General features: G+C 39.6%; 1 protein-coding gene across 2 annotated transcripts; it reads left to right on the top strand.

The window, feature by feature from the left end:
• The first annotated feature begins 266 nt into the window (after positions 1-266).
• Positions 267-26062, top strand: afg3l2 (AFG3-like AAA ATPase 2). 2 transcript variants are annotated; one of them, XR_013933943.1, is made up of 18 exons: positions 267-496; positions 2606-2687; positions 3373-3429; positions 3581-3738; positions 4439-4591; positions 4741-4815; positions 5708-5832; positions 7017-7296; positions 8974-9111; positions 10465-10618; positions 10897-11004; positions 11830-11955; positions 12309-12419; positions 13263-13378; positions 15626-15826; positions 17033-17227; positions 18218-20343; positions 25078-26062. XR_013933943.1 is itself a non-coding variant. In XM_080440961.1 (17 exons), exons 1-17 carry the CDS (start codon positions 410-412, stop codon positions 18461-18463), a joined length of 2412 nt encoding a protein of 803 aa, XP_080297087.1. In that variant the 5' UTR covers positions 267-409; the 3' UTR covers positions 18464-21289. The 2 variants fall into 2 exon arrangements, 1 of the variants encoding a protein (XP_080297087.1); XM_080440961.1 differs by lacking the exon at positions 25078-26062 and having other exon boundaries at positions 18218-21289.
• Positions 26063-26966: the final 904 nt, after the last annotated feature.

The following is a 26966-nucleotide window of genomic DNA, read 5'->3' as shown; positions in this document are numbered from 1 at the left end:
ACACAATTGTATACAATATGTAGAGGGGGTCCCTGCTTCATCTTTCACTCAGCTAGCCTAGTATAGGGGGTCCTTGTCCTGAAAAATAATTGCAGACCCCTGCATTAAACAGTTATTAAACAGTTCACTCACGTCTACAGCAGGGGGCGATGTGACCACTCTCTCCCTCCCCATTGGACGCAGCGAAGGAGAACACGGCGTCACACTTGCGTCATGACGTTGGCGTCACAAGTGCGTCATGACGTCATTACGTCCCTTGGATAACAGTGAAGATGGCGGAGTGCTGAGGTTATGAGCGACACACAGATGTTTAAGGATTGATTATTAGACTATATATTAATAGCTGATCGATCAGACTGCTTGGGTTATGGAAGGGACAGTAGTCAGTACTCAGTGATTAACGATCAGGATGGCTCATCGATACCTGCGTTTATCTGAGGGATTCAGGAACATTGTGAGGTCCCTGCTACCTCCAAATGTCATCACAACACGACAGGTACATTATAATTGTATTTATTTATTATTATTATTAGTATTGTCATTGTTATTGTTATTGTTATTGTTATTGTTATTGTTATTATTATTATTATTATCATTTTTTTTTATTGTATTATTATTATCAGTGGTAGAAAATGTACTCACATGTTTTACTTAAGTAAAAGTATCAATACAGCAGTGTAGAAATACTCTGTTGCAAGTAAAATTCCAGTAAGCCTATTGAAATGTACTTGAGTAAAAAGTACACAAGTATTGGCATCAAAATGTACTTAAAGTACCACAAATTTACAGTAGTCATTATGCAGAATGTCCCATTTCACTAGTTTTCAAATGTATACAATTGTTTTGAAAATAGCAGATCTACAAGCTCACAAGGTGTCGCGATGTTTTGTAATAATAATCAAAATCTACAAAGTAACTAAGAACTAAAGTTTTCAAATAATTGTAATGGAGTAAAAAATACAATATTTGCCTCTGAGAGCCAGAGGTAGTGGAGTAGAAGTAAAAGTACTAAAAATTGGAAATACTCCAGTAAAGTAAAAATACCTCAACATTTTACTTAAAGGTAGGGTAAGTGATATTTTTTATTCGGGTTAAAACAAAAAGTATATATTTTTAAAGGTTTAAGCACTATATTCTGATAGTAATCATTGCTAGAGAGTGTTTGTTCAGTAACAAGAGTCTCCCTGTCTCTCCAGCTCTTTAATAAACAGAAAATACATTTTCTGGTAGGTGTCAAAATCTCAGCCAATCAGGAGAAAGTACCCATTTTTAAGCTTTATTTGTATAGTGTTCCAGTTCTAATTTGCCTGCTCATTTCTTAGTGTCATCACTTCCAATTTCATTTGTTTAATCTATATCCTGATTGAGTTCTCTATCCTGATTGGATAAAATTGGAAATGAAACTGAAACTGAAACAAAAATGCATTTTCTGTTTTATAAAGAGCTGGAGAGACATGGAGACTCCTTATATGGACAGGACACTCTATAGTAACGAGCACTATCAGAACATAGACCCATTTTGCAATTATTTGAATAATTGCAAATCACTTACCCTACCTTTTAAGTAGAGTACATGAGTAAATGTACTTAGTTACTTTACACCACTATTATTAGTATTAGTATTAGTATCATTACTATGTCAATGAGGCCTGAAGGCGAGCGGGAGGAATGTGAACATTAATAAGATACTGTATTATGTATGGGAGCTATTTATATTTGTATTGATGTTATAAACATCATTATATTACAGTTCTACTGAATCAAAGTGCAGTAGAGGATCCTATATGCACACAGTTTTACATCCTAACAGTGTTTAAACATCATGAGACCATCTAAACTTTAAAGATCATCTTGTGGTGTTCTTCAGGCGTGCTGCTGTGTTGTTTATCACATGAGATAAACATAGAACAATGCCTCTTGGCAATAACCTTTATACCAGTGGAAAGCTTGTTTTTTTTTCCACTTTTTAAATGTTATTTGTGGGATTATAAAGCATCAAACATTTAGTTTTTTCTTTATAATGTTTTTTTGTGTTTCACACATGAGACATTTAGCTCAATTGATACAAATATAAACCAGAATGAGCCTGTGTGCAATAAATAAGACACTTATATAGTTTTAAAGCAAAATTAATTTCGGGACAAGTTTGGGTTGTGTAGAACCTTGCCATGATGTAACTCCAAATACTTGGTTGTCAAACGTTTTATTTCAAGGAGCCTGAGTTTGATATGCATTAAACCATTAGACCCAATAACTCAATAGAGAGAGTATAAATGGTTCCATTTGTACACTCTCGGATGCGCATGTGCGTGTCTCAGTGTAATTAATTTAACTCCGACCAGGTGTCTGCTTCAATCAGTCATCACCCAATATCAACTTTATTACATGATACAAGATGATTGTGGGCTCTGCTACTGTACATAATATGTAATATTTGAATATTATATGGTTTATATTATACAGCATATAATATACAAAATAACTGAGGGGCAGTGTTGCATAATCCTATAGCTGTATATATATATAGTATACCACTTTCCATTCAGCAACACATACATAAATAGTGATAAATTGCATTAATGCTTTGCGTTTTATGTTGGTGTAGTTACCTGTATGGTGCCAGCAGGGGGCAGCATGTACCAGTGGCGTGAGAGACTTCAACACTCACTGCTCTAAACCTCCCAAAGGTAGAAACACACACACACACACACACACACACACACACACACACACACACACACACACACACACACACTCACACCGCAACAGAACACAGCATCAACTGTATACGTATGTTGTGACATGGCTCTGTTTAACACAATGCTGTACCCCCTCCAACTGTATACTTTCCCCATTTTCTTAAACGGTTTAAATTATATTTTGACACTTGATTTGGCAATGTAAACGTATATTTTCTCATGCCAATAAAGCTCCTTTGAATTGAAAATTTTAATTGTGTTGACTGCTAATGCATTTATATCCTCAACAGTTTTTAAATTGACCATTATTATCAGTGGTGTAATGGTGGTGATTTTTTCCCCGGCGGTACAGCGGTGGCGTGCATGCGCGTGCACCATACCGTGCCGTACATGCTCGTGAAAAAATACTGGCGACACGCCGTGGTGTCCCGTCCAACGACCAAAACACCACTGATTATTATCTGTCATTGGTGCAGCCTTGTGTACATTGTAAACCATCAAATCAGTTTATTCTTAGAGGTATTTTGGCCTATTTTGGGCATTTCATTATAAACGAAAATTGTCCAAAAATGTCATTATTTTATTATAAATAACAACAATAGCAGAAATAACAGAATAAATACATGTATTCATTTGTTATTTGACAGAGTTGTAACTTTACTTCCTCTGTCAGGCTTTGAGAAGTATTTCCCTGACGGAAAGAAAACTCTCCAAAACAACAAGACCAGAGGTACAACACACAACGTTACACACCTACACACACCTAACACACAACGTTACACACCTACACGCACCCAACTCACAATGTTACACACCTATACACACATATAGTGCTGTTACAGTACTGATGTTGTACTGCTACTGTTGTGTTTCTCTGTCAGAGTCCAAGCCGCCTGACAGCCAGACAGCCAATGGGAGAACAGCAGGGGGAGGAGGAGGAGGAGGAGGAGGGGCGTCGGGCGGAGGGGGCGGGGCATCAGGAGGTGGTAAACGAGGAGGGCGCAAAGACGACTCTAGCTGGTACAGCCGTATGCAGAAGGTATTATTATTATTATTATTATTGTTGTTATATATTCATTTAATTGATTTATTATTACTCTTACTGGTATAGCTGACTGCAAAGGGTATTATAATTTTTTTATATTTATTTTATTAATTTATTATGGCTAACTGGTACAGCCGACTGCAGAAGATATTATTATTTTATATTTATTTTATTAATTTATTTTGACTCTTACTGGTACAGCCGACTGCAGAAGATATTATTATTATTATTTTATATGTATTTCATTAATTTCTTAAATGTATTTATTCTGACTCTAACTGGTGCAGAAGATGACCAGAGGATGTCTCACATGGTACTGGGTGGATTTATTACCATGGATTCATGTTCCCTGGAGGTTGCACCCTAATTGTTTATGTGACCCTATGACCCTTTGGCAGCATGTCCTCTAGGGCAGTAGTTCTCAAACTTTGCCATGACAAGGACCCCCAAATTAATATGTGGGGATTAATATTTGGCTGCGGACCCCCATCTGAAAATCTTTTCACAAGATTTTTGGGGGGGGGGGGTTTCTCTTTTTTTCAGATCTACAAGCTCATAGCGCGGCATATCCGCGCTATGAGCTTGTTGCTATTTTGAATAGCCAAAGAAATCTTAAAATGATGCAGATGCGTTCCTGGATTGAATGGGTTAATATTAATATGAATCTGCACGTTGCATGTGTTTGTCTGTTTAGGGTGATATTCCGTGGGATGACAAGGAGTTCCGTCTGTACATGCTGGGTTCCACAGCCTTCTGGGTATCAGTTGCGTATTATTTCTTCTTCCGGGACGGAGGGAGAGAAGTGACCTGGAAGGACTTCGTCAACAACTTCCTCTCTAAAGGAGTGGTAAGGGAAGGCAAAAGCCTGTATAGGCAAATTTAGACTTAAACTCAATCTGAAGATCATTTCCCATGATATACTTAAGCCTGAATCATAATAATTTGGCATTGAGCTTGTGGTGTGATGGCACACTAGAATGTGTTTTGTTTGTGCAGGTTGAGCGTCTAGAAGTGGTGAACAAACGTTATGTCAGAGTGATCTTCTCTCCAGGGAAGAGTCCTGTGGACGGGGTGAGTGTTTACAACATACTCTACATATAAAACTATAATATCTCTGCTGTAAGGCAGAAACCAGCTAACTCCAAAATGTTCATTTTTCAGGAAGTGAAAAAAGTAAATATATTATTTTCAGGAAATGAAGAAAACCTTATATTTTTTAAAACAAACTAAGCAATACTGCCTCATCAAAGTTGGTATTGTGACTTTATATATTGTCAGATACTTGCATGTGTCATTATATTATCACCACTTTACCCAAATCCAGCTCAAGTGGAGTTCGGAGGTTTTGTCCATTGATAAGAACAGCTGACACGTAGAACTAGCGAGAGAAATGCTATATGACTAATTTCTTGTCACATTGTTCTCCTCAGAAAACACTGCATAGATTTTAGAAATAGAATGAATTGTTTTCATAACATAAGCTCCAGTGCTAAGTTTATTAAACAGGTACACTGCATAGTTACTTTTAACAGACTAGGGATAAAAACCCTGTGTCGTTAAAGTTTATTTATCTTCCGCTCCGCAGCAGCTTAGATTTGTTAGCTTTGCGTTCACATTGCACTTGAAGCGCACCAAATGTTGTAAACAAATGTCACGCAGTTGAAACGGTCGCTCTTGCCTGGTCTTACAAGGGGCTTTAGCCTACTATGAAGCTGGATTTTGGGGTTAGGGGAGGTTAGCCTCAGGCGTAACCCTTATATTACGCTGGGTTTCAGGGTTTAGCGATCTCCGCTGAGAGATCGCACCCTCTCTCTCATGGTCTCATAATAATAATAATAATAATTTTTCAGCAGTATGTGTGGTTGAACATTGGCAGTGTGGATATACTACTACTACTACTACTACTACTACTAATAATAATAATAATAATAATAATAATATTATAATTATTATACATTTTCAGCAGTACGTGTGGTTCAACATCGGCAGTGTGGATACGTTTGAGAGGAACCTGGAGAGCTGTCAGTATGAGCTGGGCATCGAGGGAGAGAGCAGACTGCCTGTCGTCTATTCTACTGAGAGTGATGGGTGAGAAATATGACAAATATTATTTATATTTAAATAAACATTAATGTTGTCTATTCTACTGAGAGTGACGGGTGAGAAATATTACAAATATTATTTAAATTTAAATAAACATTAATGTTGTCTATTCTACTGAGAGTGACGGGTGAGAAATGCCACGCATTTACACCTGATGACCAGCACAAATAGCTTCACCCACAAAATGTAAACAAGGAAGTGTATGTGGTCTCGTGGTAACAAAGCTTGCTTCGTCTTCCCAAGCAATCAGAGTATGCAGAGTATTTATGAAACCTCTGCAACCTTTCATTTGTCCAGAGGTACGCCACACATTTTTACAAGTTTTGGCAAATTGGCCTTACGTCATCCCTCATGTACAGTAGTACAGTTGTTGTCAAACATTTTCATGTCAAGGACCCCTAAATATGTACTTGGCCACGTCGGACCCGCATACAATATTAGCTTATCAATATTTTAAATATTTGCCTCGCCCCTCCCCCTACTGGGCGGGGCTTCTTTCGCTCTACATTAGACGAGTTGGAAATGGTGGCCGTTGTCACATTCTAATACAGCCTGAATACCCCATCTCAGCACCAGCCTCAGTGGCTTGCGTCGTTAATCATTAGACTCTCAACCCACACTGCCTGGGTTCGACTCCCGCTTTCGACAATACTTTTTCCAACAACCGCGGACTACTTTTCTTTTGCCGATAAAGTATAGTTTTGGACCGGGGCGCAGTCTCAAGCGGACTTGAGCCACGAGAGGCACCACCGAGCGCGCTAAAGCGCCCGAGTTGCCGTGCCGAAAGTTGCAAGGTTCGCTTGAGCAGCTCAGCCCCGTCCGAGTTATGTACCGATAGGCACAGAATCGTGAATCATGTTGTGGGAAGAGCGTTTGCCCCAACTGCCACTCTTAAGTGACTACTGGCCAATCACAGCGCGTCTTTGCCGGGACTTCCCCAACTCCAGTGCACTCACATAGCTCGCCTCAAGGACCCCAGGGGATCCCCGGACCCCACTTTGAGAACCACTGCAGTAGAAGACATAAATATCATTCTAGTTTTAGATTTAATCATTTTGACCCGATGTGTTCTTCTGAGTGATTTGATAACAATAATAAAAGTTATGATTATTATAATAAATAAATAATAATCTAATATCCATTCAACCTCTGTGTTCCTCTCCCGCCAGCACCTTCCTACTGAGCATGCTCCCCACGGTGCTGATCATTGGCTTCCTGCTGTTCATGTTGCGGCGGGGGCCGGCGGGAGCGGGGGGGCGCCCGGGGGGGCGGGGCATGGGCGGCCTCTTCAGCGTCAGCGAGACCACCGCCAAGGTGTTGAGGGACGAGATCGATGTCAAGTTCAAGGACGTGGCGGGATGCGAGGAGGCCAAGCTGGAGATCATGGAGTTCGTCAACTTCCTGAAAAACCCCAAGCAATACCAGGACCTGGGAGCCAAGATCCCCAAGGTAACAATTATACTAATTATACCAGGGGTGATGCAACTTTTGATGATGGAGAGGGCCACTATACTATATTTCCACTCTCACTCCAGAGGGCCACATTGCATATTGTTGCTGTCGGGCAGAAACCTCTTATCTCCATATTTTAACATTTTTCGGGGGGGGTTTACAAATTGATGTGTATTCGGCCGTGGACCCCCATCTGAAAACATTGTGTGCCAGGGACCCCCACCATACAGGATTTGTGTTGTTAAAGGAGTAGTTCACCCAAGAAATTACTTATTTTCTATCAATTACACACCCCATGAAGCATTGAATTCATGGAGATGTGTTTGTTTTTATTGCATTCCTAAGCCAATAATTTGATAACTGCCAGTCCCTCCGGTAGGAGACACAAAGAGTCTCCTTTGAGTCTCCTACCGGATACATTAGCATCTTTATTATTATCATCACATTATTGGCTTAGGAATGTGACAAAAACAAACAAATCTCCATGAATTCGAGGCTTCATGGGGTGTGTAATTGATAGAAAATAAGTCATTTTTTGGGTTAACTACTCCTTTAAAATGTTTAAAAAACATAGTAAATGTAACCTATATGAGCAAGATTAAGTGGGTTCTCATGGGGTGACCCCCCCCCGGGTCCTTGAGGGGGTTCCAGGGGTGGTTAGTTCATATACACCACAAAACAAAAGTGGTGGCCTTCTTTTATACCCTTTACCACATAAATGGTAAACGGTGCATTTATGTAGCACTTTTTATCCAAAGTGCTTTACATAGATTGTGCATTACATTCACCCATTCACACACACATTCATACCGATGGTGGAGGAAACCATGCAAGGCACCAAACCTGCTCATCAGGAGCAATTAGGGGTTCAGCGTCTTGCTCAAGGACACTTCAACACTAACTCTGAACTCACATGAACTCTAGCTAGCGTCCCTATTCTGGGGGGCGAACATTCTGTGAAAATAGACGATCTACAAGCTCACAACGCGTCATGTTGTGAGATTGTAGATTGGCAAATTTTAAAGATCTTTAGTGTCTGCAAAGATATTTAGTGCTTCGGAAAAGATTGTGTGCCAGGTACCGACATATGAGAAGATTTGACAACATTTAAGAGGTCGATATTCAGCTATGCACAGCCATAGATATAAGAAAGGCTAGATGGCTCAAGGGGGCATTGCAAGCGTAACTCAACCGCGGCCATCTTGCGACAGTCATTCATAACATTATGTCTATGGTGCATGTACTATTGAAATAACCATAGCGTGCTCAATTTTCATCTGATTTTCAAACGGTTTGGTGTGTTGTAAACACCAAAGATGTAGTTATGATACTGCATACTTAGTATCATAACTACATCAAAAGTGTGGTCCAGGTACCCTCATGGTTCCTTGAGGGGGTCCCAAATGGCCCCTTACGGGTGTGTAACTCGGGTCCATTTGGTTCCATTTGTACACTCTCAGAGTTAGGGGTGTCCACTGTGCTACACTAAATGGAACAGAGCCTTAATTAGTATCATTGGTAAAACCTGTGAAGGAAGTAACGAAGAGGCCCAATTTCTTTCCAATATGGCTGCTGTGCATAGAGCCTACTGTATAGGTGGCACTTCAGTTTGCAGGGCTGATGTGACAACTAAAACATTTATTATGTCCTGTCATATTGTGTTGTGTTCTATAGGGGGCGATATTAACGGGCCCTCCAGGGACAGGTAAAACGCTGCTGGCTAAAGCGACGGCTGGAGAAGCTAACGTTCCCTTCATCACCGTCAACGGATCTGAGTTCCTGGAGATGTTTGTGGGCGTGGGCCCTGCCAGGGTGAGTCACTCAACAAAAACACTACAAACTTACACCTAGTTAATAACTGTAAACCTAGTTAATGACTCTAAACCTAGTTACCTGCCAGGGTGAGTCACACACAAAATAATATACTTTATACAACTACAAACTATGGGTGGGAATATCTAGGATCCTGGTGATTCAATTCGATTACGATTCAGAGGGCTACAACCAATGATGAATTTATTTTCAATACATGATTACTTTTTTCTCACTGTGTGACTAGTACTGGCTACTTTTAAAACAAAGTGCATTTCCAATGATCCATAATGAAAAGAAACTGATGCATTTACTTCCATTATCTTGTATTGATAAAACAAATGTTAGATGTGTCAACAGTAAGGTTCGCTGGTTTTACCTCTAGGCTCTATGCCCCCATGTTCTAATTGTTTTGTTTTCAGTTTCTTAGATGTTTTCTTAGATGTTTTAATGGCGTGATGATTCTTTTTTATGCAATTGCCTACTCTAGCACTTTGAGATTTTTGATTGATGTACTTTATTTAGTAAGACATGAGAACCGTACAAAAAAAAGTACAATTCACAATACAAGGTCTACTAAACTGGATAACTTGTAAAGGCACTAAGCTTGTTTAAATTGAGTTCCCATGCACACAAATCATGATGACATATAAGAGACAGATATACACTACTATACGGAACGTTTTACAAATGTAAAGTGCATTATAATAATTTGAAAAATCAATAAAAATTGAATAACAAAAAAATAAAGTGCATTATAAATAAAATGCATTATTATACATGTAATTAGCCACATATTTACCAGGATTGTACAGAACCACCAGGAAAATAAACTAGAAGCATGTAACAGCTCAGATCTCTTTTTGTGCCATCTTCTCATGTGTTTGTGTTTTGTGTGTGCGTCGCCGTAAACGGTCCGGGTTGGATGGCGCCGGGGTCGCAGTTTAGTTCCTCCTTTTCGCTCTGTTAACCACTTAAAGCCCATATGGTTGGTACTAGTGACTTTTCTGTTTTCTGTTATTGTGGGGAACGCTTTTGCAGAGAATAGCCGATCGACAACCTCCCAACGCGTGCTGAGCTTGTCGATCTGGTATTTTCCTGCGAATGCTTTCCCCACAATAAGGATGCTGGGGTTTAAGTGGTTAATATGATGTTAAATTAACATTTAGAAAACCGTAGTTAATGTTTGTGGGCGTCTGCCCTGCCAGAGTGAGTAATACAACCGTACTAGTGTGACATAAACGGCAGAGATCCATTGAGTGTGATTTGGTGTGTGTGTGTGTGTGTGTGTGTGTGGTTGTGTTTATTGTGTTGTGTTTATTGAGTTGTGTTGTGTTGTGTTGTGTTGTTTAGGTCAGGGATCTATTCGTGATGGCGCGTAAGAACGCTCCCTGCATCCTGTTCATCGATGAGATCGACGCCGTGGGCAGGAAGAGAGGCAGAGGAAACTTTGGAGGACAAAGTGAACAAGAGAACACTCTGAACCAGCTGCTGGTAGAGATGGATGGTGGGTAGTAATACTAGTTAAATATTAGTCAAATATTAGTAAAATACTAGTCAAATACTAATACTGATTTATTTTATGTTTCTTTGTGAGGACTGCGGATGAAAACTAGCATCTTTGCTAATTCCGGTGTATTTACGTCTTGACGTTCATTAATATGCATTGTCCTGTCCAAATAAACAAATGAATGAATGAAATACTAGTCAAATATCAGTAAAATACTAGTAAAACACTGAACCAGCTACTGGTAATAGTAATATGTTTTCTGTATGTTTCCTCAGGCTTCAACACGTCCACTAACGTAGTAGTTTTGGCGGGAACCAACAGACCTGACATCTTGGATCCAGCTCTGATGAGACCTGGACGCTTCGACAGACAGATTTACCTGAGTAAATACTGAATACTCACAGTCTGCCTGTCTCACTGTCTGTCTTTACTCCGTTCCTCAGTTTAACATCTGTGTGTGTGTGTGTGTGTGTGTGTGTGTGTGTGTGTGTGTGTGTGTGTGTGTGTGTGTGTGTGTGTGTGTGTGTGTGTGTGTGTGTGTGTGTGTGTGTGTGTGTGTGTGTGTGTGTGTGTGTGTGTGTGTGTGTGTGTGTGTGTGAAATTTTTTTTTTTCATTTTCAACGATCTACTGTATCGATATGCAAACAGCAAAATATCGTATCGTTTTACTTTGTATCGAATCGTTTTGCAGTGCAAATAATCAATTTTATCGATACTAAGTACTTGTATTTAGCCATTTTAAGAAGAAAAAAGAGAGAGGGGTTTAATTACTTTTCCATTACATATCTACACTTGGTTTATCAATAATGTGTGTACTCTATGTGTTCATGTCAAGGTGCGGGTTTGTCCATATGTGTTCAAATACAACGTCCATATATTTGCCAGAGAATCACTGTGTTTACTTATTTATATCCATAATAATTCATTTTCCCTTAAAAAACCTGCACTATCCGCACGTTTCACACAGATTAAATTTTTTTGCTAAATAGTTACTGTATCGATTTTAAATCATTGAATCGTATCGCCATGACTGAACCAATATCGTCCATGTGTCGTATCGTCAACCATGTATCGTGATGCGTATCGTATCGCTGTTAAAATGTATCGTTACACTTTTTTTTTCTATGGAAATAACAAAAACGTATTTCACCCACTTTTTTACTTCTGTAAACCTGTGATGTGACAATAAAGCTGATTCTGATTCTCAGGTCCTCCAGACATCAAAGGTCGGGCGTCCATCTTCAAAGTTCACCTTCGACCTCTGAAATTAGATGTTAACACCGACAGCATTGCACTGGCCAGGAAAATGGCCGCCCTCACACCCGGTTTCTCTGGTAAACAATACACACACACACACACACACACACACACACACACACACACACACACACACACACACACACACACACACACACACACACTACTATGGTTTCTACTTGTCTACTACACACTGTAGAGCTGTTATGTAAAAAAATAACTACACATTCATCACTTTAATAGTATGAAAACTAAGCATAGTAGTATAAAATCTAAAGTATATCAGATATTAAGTATAGGAACAGCATACAAGATTTCCATGTAGTGTAATCACACCTTCTGGACAACTTGGACTACACTCCTGCACAGAGACACGGATGTGTTGTGTTGCGTTGCGTGTATTTTAGCTGTGTGTGTGTTCGTTCTCCAGGTGCCGACATCGCCAATGTTTGTAACGAAGCAGCGCTGATCGCTGCTCGACATCTGGCTGATGCCATCAACCACAAGCACTTTGAACAAGCTATAGAGAGAGTTATAGGAGGTAAGAACACTGCTGGTTTTATCTCCTACCAGGACCTCTAGTATGGCTGGTTTTATCTCCTACCAGGACCTCTAGTACGGCTGGTTTTCTCTCCTACCAGGACCTCTAGTACCAGGGGTTGACACTAAGTGTCACTAAGTGTCTAAGTAACATGACCGTACTTGCCCGTCGGGCAAGTACAGGTCATGTTCTACTTGCCCTCAGGTCTTGCCCACTTGCCCGAAAAGTAAATCGTCCATTATAAAATGATGAGCAAAATTGTAATTACCGTTCAATTTAACACTTATTTTTTACTTTCTACTTGCGAATTCTGGGGCTGCACGATAAAAAATGTCATACCTCAATATTTATGCCAAATATCTAGTAAATAGCTATGAATATGACTATGGGTTAAAAAAAAACAGTAGGCAGCGGATCCGGTAGGAGACACAAAGGAGACTCTTTGTGTGTCCTACCGGAACCGCTGCCTACCGGTCCGCTGGTCATCAAATTATTGGCTTAGGAATGCAACAAAAACTAAGAAGATATCCATTAATTTAAGTCTCCATGCGGTGACCAATCAATAGGAAAAAAAAGTCGTTTTGGGGGTGAACTATCCCTTTAACCAATTAAACCCATACTGAGATGACTGGAGTCGGCTCCTTTTTTCCCTTTACACCAAAACGCTTAGCCGAAAACGGTGGCTCTACAAGTTGTAGCTTCGCCAAATGTTCGCCCCCAGAATGGGGACGCTGGGGGTTCATGTGGCTAATCCAGGCCAGGCCTTTCCAGTAATATGTCATCAATAATCATAATCATAATCATATTCATAATAATGTTAATTGTTAATTATGCTCTCCCCAGGTTTAGAGAAGAAGTCTCAGGTGTTGCAGCCAGAGGAGAAGAAGACGGTGGCGTACCACGAAGCCGGACACGCTGTCGCCGGCTGGTTCCTGGAACACGCTGATCCACTTATCAAGGTCACACACACACACACACACACACACACACATACATGTACACACACACACACACGTTTGTATCACTATACTTGTTAGGACATCAAATTATTTTGGATAGCATTGAAAATAGCCGAACAATAGCCAATAGCGCTGTGACGCGTTGTGAGCTTGTAGATCTGCTATTTTTCGGTGTGTGATATTGCCTCACAGCTAAGTTTAAAATAGGCAAAACTCCAATCCCTAAATCGCTGACCTCTAAATGTTTTATTCTAACACTAACCCCAACCTGAATCTTTTTCTAATTGTAAACCTAATTGAATACCTACAAATATTTTTAAACCATAAAACAAAATACAATCTTGTGACGACCAGGAAAATAGTCCTCATAAAGTCTATTTGTCAAATTCTACTATACTTGTGGGGACATTTGGTCCTCACAATTATAGTAATAAAAACTGCCATTTAGCATTTTCTAAAGCGTACTTTATGTTACTAGGCTATGCCAGAGCCTTATATTAGAGAGTTTCGTCACTGAGGGGGCAGAAACGGCGTCGGTCGGTCACATGGTTCATGTAAACTGGAAATAGTTACAAACGCCCATAGACTCCAATGCATTCCGTAAACTTCCGGTTTAGGGCTTTGTCACTATTCGCCAATAGAAGGCTATAGAAGACCTTACCCGAGGTGGACGGAGGTGACGTAACTCTCCTTGAACGGCTCTGATTAGAACCATATAAAACAGGAGTGCACACAAAATGCCTGAAGTTGACGAGGTATGTTTGTGGATCCCATCCCAGCCTCCAGCTTCATCGCTTACAGCAGTGGTTCTCGACCTGTGGTCCGGGGACCACCAGTGGTCCTTGAGGGGGTTCCAGGTGGTCCCCAGCTAAATGATGGAAGAGTTGGTAACCAGATGGACCCTTATTTATTAGATCTTTAACTCGTGAGAGCGTAAAATGAAACCAAATGGACCCGTTTAATTTCACGCTCTCAAGAGTTAAATTGTTGTTAAACATCTGATTTACTTCATTTACAAGAAGTCTACACAATTAGAGAATGTAGAATAATTGTTATTTTGATCAACGTTTGCCTGTTATCTCTCCTATTGGTACCAACATCAATACAGCATGGAATTGTGGACAAAATCTTATCCAAACGACAACACAATATCCTAAGTTTTGGGTCTGAGAGTCTAAATGTCATCAAATGGTGGTTACGTCGCTCAAATGCCGAATAAATAATGGACCTTGATATGAAAAGGGTTGAAAACCACTGGCTTACAGTAATGAAAGTAGTACATTTATTTACCAGTGCAACGGTCGGCTCGGAAAACAACAGCAACTGTTGATTAAATATAATTAATATTCCGTTACTGAATTGTCTATTTCTCGGTTCAGTGTATTGTATTGTTTAGGCTGTAAATGACGTTGTGTGTTTGCTGACATGGCTGCCATGTTGAATACGGCACAAAATCAAGCAGCGCAGATTGATATGAGCCAGGTGCTCTGAGTCTTTGATTAGGCAGCGGCCCGTTATTGAGTTCAGAGTTCAGACCTGCTGTCTAATCAAACCGATGAATTCAGTGATCGACCAATCCGAATCAAGCATTCAAACCAAGCCGTGTAATAAGTGTTTATATTGTTGTGTATATTGTTGTCTGTTACAGGCAGTGGTGTAAAGTAACTAAGTATATTTACTCAAGTACTGTACTTAAGTACACTTTTGAGGATTTTTTACTTTACTGGAGTATTTCCCATTTTCAATACTTTTACTTCTACTCCACTACATCTCAGAGGCAAATATTGTACTTTTACTCCACTACAATTATTTGAAAACTTGAGTTATTGGTTACTTTGCAGATATAAATTATTACATTATAAAACCACTGTTTGCCCCATTTTATACCGAGGCTATTTTAAAATAGCAGATCTACAAGCTCACAACATGTCGCATCGCGGCGCATTGTGAGCTTGCAGAATTTTAGTACTTTTACTTTTGGTATTTTAACTACATTTCGATACCAATACTTTTGTACTTTTGCTCAAGTACATTTTTAATTCCGGACTTTTACTTGTAACAGAGTACTTCTACATTGCAGTATTGATACTTTTACTAGTATTTAAAACATTTGAGTACTTTTTCCACCACTACAGGTATCCATCATCCCCAGAGGTAAAGGTCTGGGCTTTGCTCAGTGTCTTCTCAAAGAGCAGTATTTTTGTGTTTATATCGTTGTGTATATTGTGGTATTGTTGTGTGTTACAGGTATCCATTATCCCCAGAGGTAAAGGTCTGGGCTATGCTCAGTATCTCCCTAAGGAACAGTATCTGTACACCAAAGAGCAGCTGCTGGACAGAATGTGTATGACTCTGGGAGGCCGCGTGTCTGAGGAGATCTTCTTCGGACGGATCACCACCGGAGCCCAAGATGACCTGCGCAAGGTCACACAGAGTGCATACGCACAGGTAGAGCACACTCACACGCACACACACACACACACACACACACACACATACACACAGACACATACACCAGGGTTTCCGCTAGGCATTTTCCGGCCAACGTGTCGTGACTGACAAGATTAACTTTTTCCGGCCACATCTTAACCCATTTTTAGATTTCTTTGGCTATTCAAAAATCAAAATATTTTGTAATAGGGACCCCCAGAAGCAAAGATTTGAGTAAAAAAAAATCTGTTTAAAAAAAATATATATTCAAAGATTTGCATAAATGTTCATGTCTTTTTTTTAAATAGCCAAAGCTATTAAACGCAACCTTGACAGGTGTGTTCAGTTTTCAAAGACCTTTCATTTGGTACGTCTAAATTGGACATTTACTTATCTCAGAGGAGCTGCACACAGGCAGTGCACACAGAGACACAGAGACTCAGAGACACAGAGACACAACCCAAGCAGGGTTACATAGTAAGCTCCACTTGGTCGGAGGCGCGGCTTCGCCGCGCCTCCTCCCGCGTTCGCAACAAGCTGCACCGCATCGTGTGGTGTAATATTAGAGAGTAAGCCAACTAGGCTGAGCAATGTTACGGGCTATGCATCTCGACCTCGTTCAAATAAAGTTTGAGCGAGATTATGTCTGAACGGTTGATTATGTAGGTAGGCTAATAGCCTATTAATAACTTTATTTTTGTTACTGTCATGATGCATTGGCAACATAGTCACTTGCTTATGTTCTTCCATCACTTTGCGTCAAATCGCTCTCATTACTGTCATTGACGTTGCTTCCAAAGTCGGTGGCTTTTACGGATTGTAGCAAATTGTGTCATGTTGTACAACTTTTGAGCTGGGCTGTGAGTAGCCTACAGTATATGGGAAGATGACGGCTTGGCTTGCTGTATGCTTCATTGTAGCTGCTGTGATATTATGATAAATCAGTGCTGATCATTTATGCTCCCTGTTTCATGTTCACCCTTCGTAAAACCATTCTTTTCACAAAATGTTGCAAATGATGTGGTTTCACTGCCAAGCCACTGCGCAGCTCAGGCCTTTGTGTGTGTCTGTTTGTCGTTCACACGCCACCCCTGTCGTCCCACTCGGACAGCAGTGATTTAATCATGATTTGAAAATTATCGGGCAGCCCGATCATCTGTGAGAAGATTTTAGTTGAAGTAATATGTTGTACTGTGTTTTCTTTCTTTCTTGTGCGTTCTCCAGATCGTGCAGTTTGGTATGAACGAGAAGGTGGGCCAGGTGTCCTTTGACCTTCCCCGTCAGGGTGAGATGGTCCTGGAGAAACCGTACAGCGAGGCGACGGCCCGACTCATCGACCATGAGGTGCGATCTCTGATCCATGAGGCCTACCTGAGAACACACGCTCTGCTGACCGACAAGAAGGAGGACGTGGAGAAGGTCCGTCTCATTTACAGTGTTACAATGAACGCTCAATTTGTTTTTGACAGAGATAAGCACTCTCTCTTCTCTGCATGGGTTGTCTATGCTGCCCTACAAAGCCAAAGTGCAGTAACTACGTTTTTGGACACGCCGACTTATTTGTGTATCTCAAAGGTCAATTCAGCCTTCGTGATTTTGGGGGATAAACAATTAACTCAAGAACAAATACATAATTAGTGCAATATCACTCATAAGACGATATCTCTTTTGGCTGACCAGTTGACCGTAGTTATTGCACTTTGGCTTTGTAGGGCAGAATGAGCCGTCTCTCCGTCCAGCTGTGTGGAGCAGAACGTTCAAACGCGAGTTAGTCACATGTGAAAAAAGAACGAATCTTCGTTATTTTGAGTTTATGTCAGTCAAAAAGATACAATGAATATTGTTGTCCATTGTTAACCACGTGCGGGCAGCAAATCACTTTGAACCACGAGACATTCAAGCAGTCTCTCATCTGTAATGATGGCAGGTTTGAGAGACTGACGGCAGGTTTTGCACTATGTGTGCAGTTCTGCTATTTTGACCTCCTGTAAGGATAATTATTATATATATATTTTTTTAATTATTATTATTATTATTATTATTATCATTTATTTTGTAATATTTATATTTTCTTATAAATATATTATAGTCTATATCAGTGGTTCTCAAACTATAGGTCGCGACCCAAAGTGGGGTCGCGGGAGGGTGCCGTTGGGGTCGCGCTTTGGCAAACAAAATAAGAAAAAGAAAAAGTTAGTGGCCAAAAGAAATCCCTCATAATATGGGGTCGTGGTATAAAAAAGTTAGAGAACCCCTGGTCTATATTAATGTGTGCAGTTAAGATTGATGACTCATAATTATCGTTCCAGTAAAGTGTATTCAGTTCAGAGAGGAGCTGGACGAACAACAGTTCCTTGAAACGAAAAAAAAAAAAAGCGTTGATAATGACCTCCCAACGTCCTCCTCCAGGTGGCGCTGCGTCTCCTGGAGAAGGAGGTGCTGGACAAGAGCGACATGGTGGAGCTGCTGGGGAGCCGGCCGTTCAGCGAGAAGTCCACCTACGAGGAGATGGTGGAGGGGACGGGCGGGGAGGACGAGGACACCTCGCTGCCCGAGGGACTCAAGGACTGGAACAAGGACCGCACGGCGCCGGACGAGACCGTCACCATCGAGGAGCAGGTGGCGAGGCAGATCGGCAGAGGGATGCCCTTCTAGACCTGTCCGTCCGTCTGTCTGTCTGTCTGAATGACGTCTCTGTCTGTCTGTCTGTCTGTCTGTCTGTCTGTCTGTCTGAAGGACTATTCTTAACGCATTCAATTCGGGAAACGTGTCTGTGTAATTTTTTGAGTGGTGCCAGCCACTCCTACACTTGACCGTGTGTGTGGGTCTGTCCGTTTGAGCACGGCCTCAACAGCTGCAGCTGATTGCAACACAAGGATGCAACCAGTTACACTAATTCAAAGGCACCACTCTCTTTACACTGGGTGTGATTTTTTAATTTATTTGGCTATTCAAAAATAGCAGATCTACAAGCTCATAGTGCGGCACTGAGTGCTTGTAGATCTGCTTTTTTTTTATCGTGATTATTTTTTTTGGGGGGGATCTTTGAAGAAAACATTTGTAAAATATGTTGTTCCAGGGACCCCCCCAGAAGCAAAGATCTGAGTTAAAGATTTGCAGAGTGCCGCGCTATTGATTTACGAAAAGAAAAAAAGATATATAAAAAGTTAAAACATGGATATAAGAGGTTTCCGCCCCCAACAGCAAGAGGAACAGGGGGCAAGACGGATATCTGGAGGAATGTCCTTCTAGACCTGTCTGTCTGTATATCTGTCTGTCTGATTGAATGTGTGTCTGACAGAGACGGTATGCGTTCTAGAACAGTCTCTCTCTCTCTCTCTCTCTCTCTCTCTGTGTGCTGAAATGATGGACATAGAGTTCTGGAACATTCTCCTGGTCTCTTCAACTCTCTTCTGTTTTACGGATCAGGAGCTGTGTGACTGATACAAAAAAGACCTTCTGCTCTTGAGCCCGGGCAGGGAGACGGGAGCAACAAACGCCCTGGGGGGGGGGATTTAACCCACAACCCCCCCCCACCCCCCCCACCTGTCGTGACTGAGGCGGTGAAAAGGATTCACTGCTGGTAGAAATGTTTGTGCCGTTGAGTACAGCTTATCAGACTGTCAACCGCAAATCACTTGGGATTAGATTACTTAAACCCATTAAGGCCAGGAACGCATACTGTGTTATTTTTTGATTTTTAGCGATAACTATTATTTTATACTTTGGCTATTCAAAAATAGCAGATATACAAGCTCATAGCGCGGCACCGAGTGCCGCGCTATGAGCTTGTAGATCTGCTATTTATTTTTAATCGTGAACATTTGTGCAAATCTTTGAATATATATATATTTTTTACATTTTCAACTCAAATCTTTGCTTCTGGGAGGGTCCCTGGGACAACATGTTTTGAGATGGGTGTCCGCGGCCAAATACATATCATTTTGGGGGATCCTTGACATGAAAAAGGTTTGAGAACCACTGATATTATAGCAACACAAGTTTTTTCAAAAAACTGTCAGGATTTAGAAGACATTTGTAGAATCCCCCAAAAGCAAAGATTTGAGTTAAAAAATTTCGCTTTAAATATATATATATTCAAAGATTTGCACACATTTTCATGATTTAAAAAAAGAATTGCAGATCTTATCATCTATACAAGCTCTGTGCCGCGCTTTGAGCTTGTAGATCTGCTATTTTTGAAAAGCCAAAGTACAAAATAATGGTTATAGCTCAAAATCTAAAATGACACAGATGCGTTCCCGGATTGAATGGGTTAATGTATGAAAAATGTATGTGTGTCCAGAGTGTGCTAAAATGTTAAAGTTGCACCAAAGTGAAACATTGAAAGTTTCTGTAGGCTTTTATCAAACAACTCAAAGTAAATAGAATTACTGGGACGTTATTACAGTTGTCAGGCAGTATAGAATATGTCATTATTATGATTCTAATGTTTTCACATGAAGCCTCGGAAAAGCGATGAAGTGACATTTTGAAGGCTTGCAAGGGAACTCGGTGTGTGTTCTGGTGTAACAGTATACTATTAATAAACACATGGAATGCCAAATTTAATATTGTAAATAATAATAAAGCACACTCCTTACTGACTGACAATACAATAGAGTTTGTTTATTTGAAGTTATCATGTTCTTTTGTTCAACCTAAGGGGTTGTTTTGGTTTCAGTGTAAATCTCTAACTGGTCAGAAAGACAAATATAAAATGAAATAAATTAAAAAAAAATTAAAAAGTCTGAACGCTGTTATTGAATAATACTTTACATTGTTCAGTAAAGTCACAAGTGTTCTGTTATTTCAGGGATTTGCTGAAAACGTGAACACATGTGAAGTATATGATGTAATTTAAAGTTCCATGTTAATTGACATGAAGATAATTGTATAAAGGAAGTTATTCAGAATGACTAAATTGTCACTGTCAGGTAGAAACTTTATATGTCCTAAACTGTTACTTTTCAGCAAATGTAAAAAAGAACCTGTGTTCCAACGTAGTTATTATTTAGTCTCAAGTTATTGTTAATACTTTTCATTGGTTCAATATTCATAAAACCCACACACTTTGACTTTCAAAATGTTGAAATGGAGAGAATAGCCGACCTACAAGTTCAAAGCATGTAGATCTGCTATTTGTGTGTGACACTAGTATGACGGAGGCATTCGTTTGCAAAACAAAACATACAAAGTTGAAATATGAGATACAAGGTTTCTGCGCGGCAGTGACAAAGTGTTGATTTTGAATATGTATTCCACTGGTGATGCAAACAGCATGTTAATGTCATATTTTCACCCTTTCACCTTGTGAACACACGAACACGTTCAAATCAAACCGCCTGTCGGTGCCGAGGAAGCTTATGACATCACATGTTGTGACTGTGATGTCACCGTGCACAATGTTGTCATTGTAAAACGGTAATATTATGGAATATGAAGATATATTTGTTTTAATAAAGTGACTTAAAAACCCTGTTCACGAAACGCGTTCAGCGTTGAAAAATCTCACGTTTTTATAAAATAGCCAATGTACAAGTGTGTCGGCTATGAGTGAGCTTTGTAGCTCTGAGGCTGGTGCCTTGCTCAAAGGTTCCTTGAGTAGGGTTCAATAAAACACGACAGCAACCAACAGACCAGTGGAACAATACATTACTACATACTTTACATTACATTTACTAAAAGTAATGTACAAATTACTCTGTATGGCAATAGGCTATGTGCACAGAATACATATTGGAAAGAGATTGGGCTCTTTCCTTACTTCCCTCACAGGTGTTACCAATGAATGCTAATGAAGGCTCTGTTCCATTCTGGTCAAACAGAGTCAAGGTGCTGATATTGTGCATGGTAGGCTCACTGCAAACACTCTGCTACACCAGTGGGTCTCAAAGTGTGGTCCAGGGACCCTCATGGCTCCTTGAGGGGGTTCTAAGTGGCCCGTTATGGGTGTGTAACTCTCTGAGAGTGTACAAAAGTTATTGGGGGTCCTTGAAATTAAAATGTTTGAGAACCACTGTGCTACACTAAATGGAAGGAAGAGGCCCAATTTCTTATCAATATGACTGCTGTGCATTAGAGCCTATCACATGGAAATCCTTTGTTTATTTGGGTCAGGCGCTTAACATGACAGTAATGTATGGTCATTTATATGCATTTATGTCAATATAAACCAATTAAAAGAGTAACTATGGGAGTGATTAATACATACTTTATGCTTTAGAATGGTAACAGGAAAGAGTGGCAACCTAAACATTGTGGGCACTAACAATATTTCCTAAATGTGAATTTGAAAAATGCTCTGAAGTAATGTAAAGTATAGCTACATGATTGAGTATTTGGCATTTAAGGCCTAATATCTCTACAATTGCTACAAAACTTGTGTTATAGCCAGTCATTTTGGGCATAAACAATGAGTTAAAGGATTTTGGTCTGATAATGATGTGCAATGCATTATTTCAGACCATTTTCCAAATTATTTGTTTTACAGTTGGGACTAAAACAACAGTCTGGACCGACGTCACCGCTGTACATACCCTTGTTGTGTTGATAAGGAAAAGGTTTATTTTTACCTTTATAATTCAAACAATCTTTTATTGTTGGTGAAGCACAGATATCCACTTTACAGGGCTGTTGTTACTTTGGAAATACCGTTTGATGTAATATAAGTAGGAGGCTACTTTAAGCTTGTTTTTCATCTTGTTACTTTCACACAGTTTAGCTATTAGGCATATTAGGGAGAGTCCACCCCAAAAACTAAATATCCATGAATTCAAGTCTCTATGGGGTGACTAATCGTTAGAGAAAAAGTCATTTTGGGGTTGAACTATCCATTTAAGGATTGTGCTTTTTTGGCAACAATGTGACGTTCATTGAATTGACATTCTGGCCTACATACCCCATGTGTTTGTTGGGCAGAACAAAGCACATTGTTTTGTAAGAAAGAGATGAGTAGACGTGTCCATTTGAATTGCTGGACTAATCAAGGCCTGAACTGAAACCTAAAGGAACAGAAACCTGTTTCATCATTTCATGATGGATTTACATTGGAGGGGGGGGTGGGGGGGGCAATCAAAACCAAGCAGTGAAACAATGGAACTCCTCTCTATTCACATGACTTTTTGCAGGTGTAAAGTGGGCACAGGTTTTAGTAGCACAATCCCACGGCCCCCCAACTCTTTGTAGTTTTCAAAAGAAGCTTAAACTTCAACAAAGTACATTTACTCAAGCACTGTACTTAAGTACAATTTGGAGGTATTTTTTACTTTACTAGTTAGTATTTCCAGTTTCAGTACTTTTACTTCTACTCCACTACATCTCAGAGGCAAATGTTGTACTTTTACTCCACTACAATTATTTGAAAACTTTAGTTACCAGTTACTTTGTAGATTTTGATTATTATTTCAAAACATACATTAACCAGTTCAGCCCTATATACATTCCGGTCATTTTATAGCAGATCTACATAAAGCTCACAATGTGTTGCAATGCGACACATTGTGAGCTTGTAGATCAGCTATTTTCAAAAGATTTGTATACATCTGAAAACTTGTGAAAGGGGACATTCTGCATAATGAGTACTTTAACTTTTGGTACTTTAAGTACATTTTGATGCCAATACTTTTGTACTTTTACTCAAGGAGATTTTGAATACCAGACTTTTACTTGTAACAGAGTGTTTCTACGTTGCAGTATTGATGCTTTTACTTAAAATGTGAATACTTTTTCCACCACTGCTTAAACTCAACTGTATTAGCAGAGAATAATAGAAAGACATAAGAAACAATCAGATATGACACATTCTCAGATAGATATGATTTCTGACACTATTAAGTTTGTATAAACTGCATGTACATGAACAACAACTTTATTTAATTATCAAGTTCTAACAATGTTTGCTTCGGTGACAATAATAAATCATGGCCCCAATGTTTCAGGTTAAAACAAATATGACCATGGATATAGCTCTGTTTTGGAGGAGAAGATATAGCGGGCGGGCATTCTTGGTTTTAGGGCCTAAATATTTGCACACATTTGTACACAGATTCACATAAAGTGATCAACTCATGGTAAAACAACAACTAAAACACTGGCATTCATCATGATGGAACACCGAGTGCCGCGCTATGAGCTTGTAGATCTGCTGGAACATTCTCCTGGTCTCTTCAACTCTCTTCTGTTTTACGGATCAGGAGCTGTGTGACTGATACAAAAAAGACCTTCTGCTCTTGAGCCCGGGCAGGGAGACGGGAGCAACAAACGCCCTGGGGGGGGGGATTTAACCCACAACCCCCCCCCACCCCCCCCACCTGTCGTGACTGAGGCGGTGAAAAGGATTCACTGCTGGTAGAAATGTTTGTGCCGTTGAGTACAGCTTATCAGACTGTCAACCGCAAATCACTTGGGATTAGATTACTTAAACCCATTAAGGCCAGGAACGCATACTGTGTTATTTTTTGATTTTTAGCGATAACTATTATTTTATACTTTGGCTATTCAAAAATAGCAGATATACAAGCTCATAGCGCGGCACCGAGTGCCGCGCTATGAGCTTGTAGATCTGCTATTTATTTTTAATCGTGAACATTTGTGCAAATCTTTGAATATATATATATTTTTTACATTTTCAACTCAAATCTTTGCTTCTGGGAGGGTCCCTGGGACAACATGTTTTGAGATGGGTGTCCGCGGCCAAATACATATCATTTTGGGGGATCCTTGACATGAAAAAGGTTTGAGAACCACTGATATTATAGCAACACAAGTTTTTTCAAAAAACTGTCAGGATTTAGAAGACATTTGTAGAATCCCCCAAAAGCAAAGATTTGAGTTAAAAAATTTCGCTTTAAATATATATTCAAAGATTTGCACACATTTTCATGATTTAAAAAAAGAATTGCAGATCTTATCATCTATACAAGCTCTGTGCCGCGCTTTGAGCTTGTAGATCTGCTATTTTTGAAAAGCCAAAGTACAAAATAATGGTTATAGCTCAAAATCTAAAATGACACAGATGCGTTCCCGGATTGAATGGGTTAATGTATGAAAAATGTATGTGTGTCCAGAGTGTGCTAAAATGTTAAAGTTGCACCAAAGTGAAACATTGAAAGTTTCTGTAGGCTTTTATCAAACAACTCAAAGTAAATAGAATTACTGGGACGTTATTACAGTTGTCAGGCAGTATAGAATATGTCATTATTATGATTCTAATGTTTTCACATGAAGCCTCGGAAAAGCGATGAAGTGACATTTTGAAGGCTTGCAAGGGAACTCGGTGTGTGTTCTGGTGTAACAGTATACTATTAATAAACACATGGAATGCCAAATTTAATATTGTAAATAATAATAAAGCACACTCCTTACTGACTGACAATACAATAGAGTTTGTTTATTTGAAGTTATCATGTTCTTTTGTTCAACCTAAGGGGTTGTTTTGGTTTCAGTGTAAATCTCTAACTGGTCAGAAAGACAAATATAAAATGAAATAAATTAAAAAAAAATTAAAAAGTCTGAACGCTGTTATTGAATAATACTTTACATTGTTCAGTAAAGTCACAAGTGTTCTGTTATTTCAGGGATTTGCTGAAAACGTGAACACATGTGAAGTATATGATGTAATTTAAAGTTCCATGTTAATTGACATGAAGATAATTGTATAAAGGAAGTTATTCAGAATGACTAAATTGTCACTGTCAGGTAGAAACTTTATATGTCCTAAACTGTTACTTTTCAGCAAATGTAAAAAAGAACCTGTGTTCCAACGTAGTTATTATTTAGTCTCAAGTTATTGTTAATACTTTTCATTGGTTCAATATTCATAAAACCCACACACTTTGACTTTCAAAATGTTGAAATGGAGAGAATAGCCGACCTACAAGTTCAAAGCATGTTGTGAGCATGTAGATCTGCTATTTGTGTGTGACACTAGTATGACGGAGGCATTCGTTTGCAAAACAAAACATACAAAGTTGAAATATGAGATACAAGGTTTCTGCGCGGCAGTGACAAAGTGTTGATTTTGAATATGTATTCCACTGGTGATGCAAACAGCATGTTAATGTCATATTTTCACCCTTTCACCTTGTGAACACACGAACACGTTCAAATCAAACCGCCTGTCGGTGCCGAGGAAGCTTATGACATCACATGTTGTGACTGTGATGTCACCGTGCACAATGTTGTCATTGTAAAACGGTAATATTATGGAATATGAAGATATATTTGTTTTAATAAAGTGACTTAAAAACCCTGTTCACGAAACGCGTTCAGCGTTGAAAAATCTCACGTTTTTATAAAATAGCCAATGTACAAGTGTGTCGGCTATGAGTGAGCTTTGTAGCTCTGAGGCTGGTGCCTTGCTCAAAGGTTCCTTGAGTAGGGTTCAATAAAACACGACAGCAACCAACAGACCAGTGGAACAATACATTACTACATACTTTACATTACATTTACTAAAAGTAATGTACAAATTACTCTGTATGGCAATAGGCTATGTGCACAGAATACATATTGGAAAGAGATTGGGCTCTTTCCTTACTTCCCTCACAGGTGTTACCAATGAATGCTAATGAAGGCTCTGTTCCATTCTGGTCAAACAGAGTCAAGGTGCTGATATTGTGCATGGTAGGCTCACTGCAAACACTCTGCTACACCAGTGGGTCTCAAAGTGTGGTCCAGGGACCCTCATGGCTCCTTGAGGGGGTTCTAAGTGGCCCGTTATGGGTGTGTAACTCTCTGAGAGTGTACAAAAGTTATTGGGGGTCCTTGAAATTAAAATGTTTGAGAACCACTGTGCTACACTAAATGGAAGGAAGAGGCCCAATTTCTTATCAATATGACTGCTGTGCATTAGAGCCTATCACATGGAAATCCTTTGTTTATTTGGGTCAGGCGCTTAACATGACAGTAATGTATGGTCATTTATATGCATTTATGTCAATATAAACCAATTAAAAGAGTAACTATGGGAGTGATTAATACATACTTTATGCTTTAGAATGGTAACAGGAAAGAGTGGCAACCTAAACATTGTGGGCACTAACAATATTTCCTAAATGTGAATTTGAAAAATGCTCTGAAGTAATGTAAAGTATAGCTACATGATTGAGTATTTGGCATTTAAGGCCTAATATCTCTACAATTGCTACAAAACTTG

This window comes from Gymnoscopelus braueri, assembly GCF_963280865.1.
Source record: "Gymnoscopelus braueri genome assembly, chromosome: 10".
NCBI lineage: Eukaryota > Metazoa > Chordata > Actinopteri > Myctophiformes > Myctophidae > Gymnoscopelus > Gymnoscopelus braueri.
This window is presented reverse-complemented; position numbering and strand designations above follow the sequence as displayed.

Excerpts from the sequence above, each read along its gene's own strand:
- afg3l2 (XM_080440961.1), top strand. The coding sequence starts at position 410 with ATGGCTCATCGATACCTGCGTTTATCTGAGGGATTCAGGAACATTGTG. Across the intron at positions 5,833-7,016 it reads TATTCTACTGAGAGTGATGG|CACCTTCCTACTGAGCATGC; the intron begins GTGAGAAATATG and ends CTCTCCCGCCAG. Across the intron at positions 10,619-10,896 it reads GCTGCTGGTAGAGATGGATG|GCTTCAACACGTCCACTAAC; the intron begins GTGGGTAGTAAT and ends ATGTTTCCTCAG.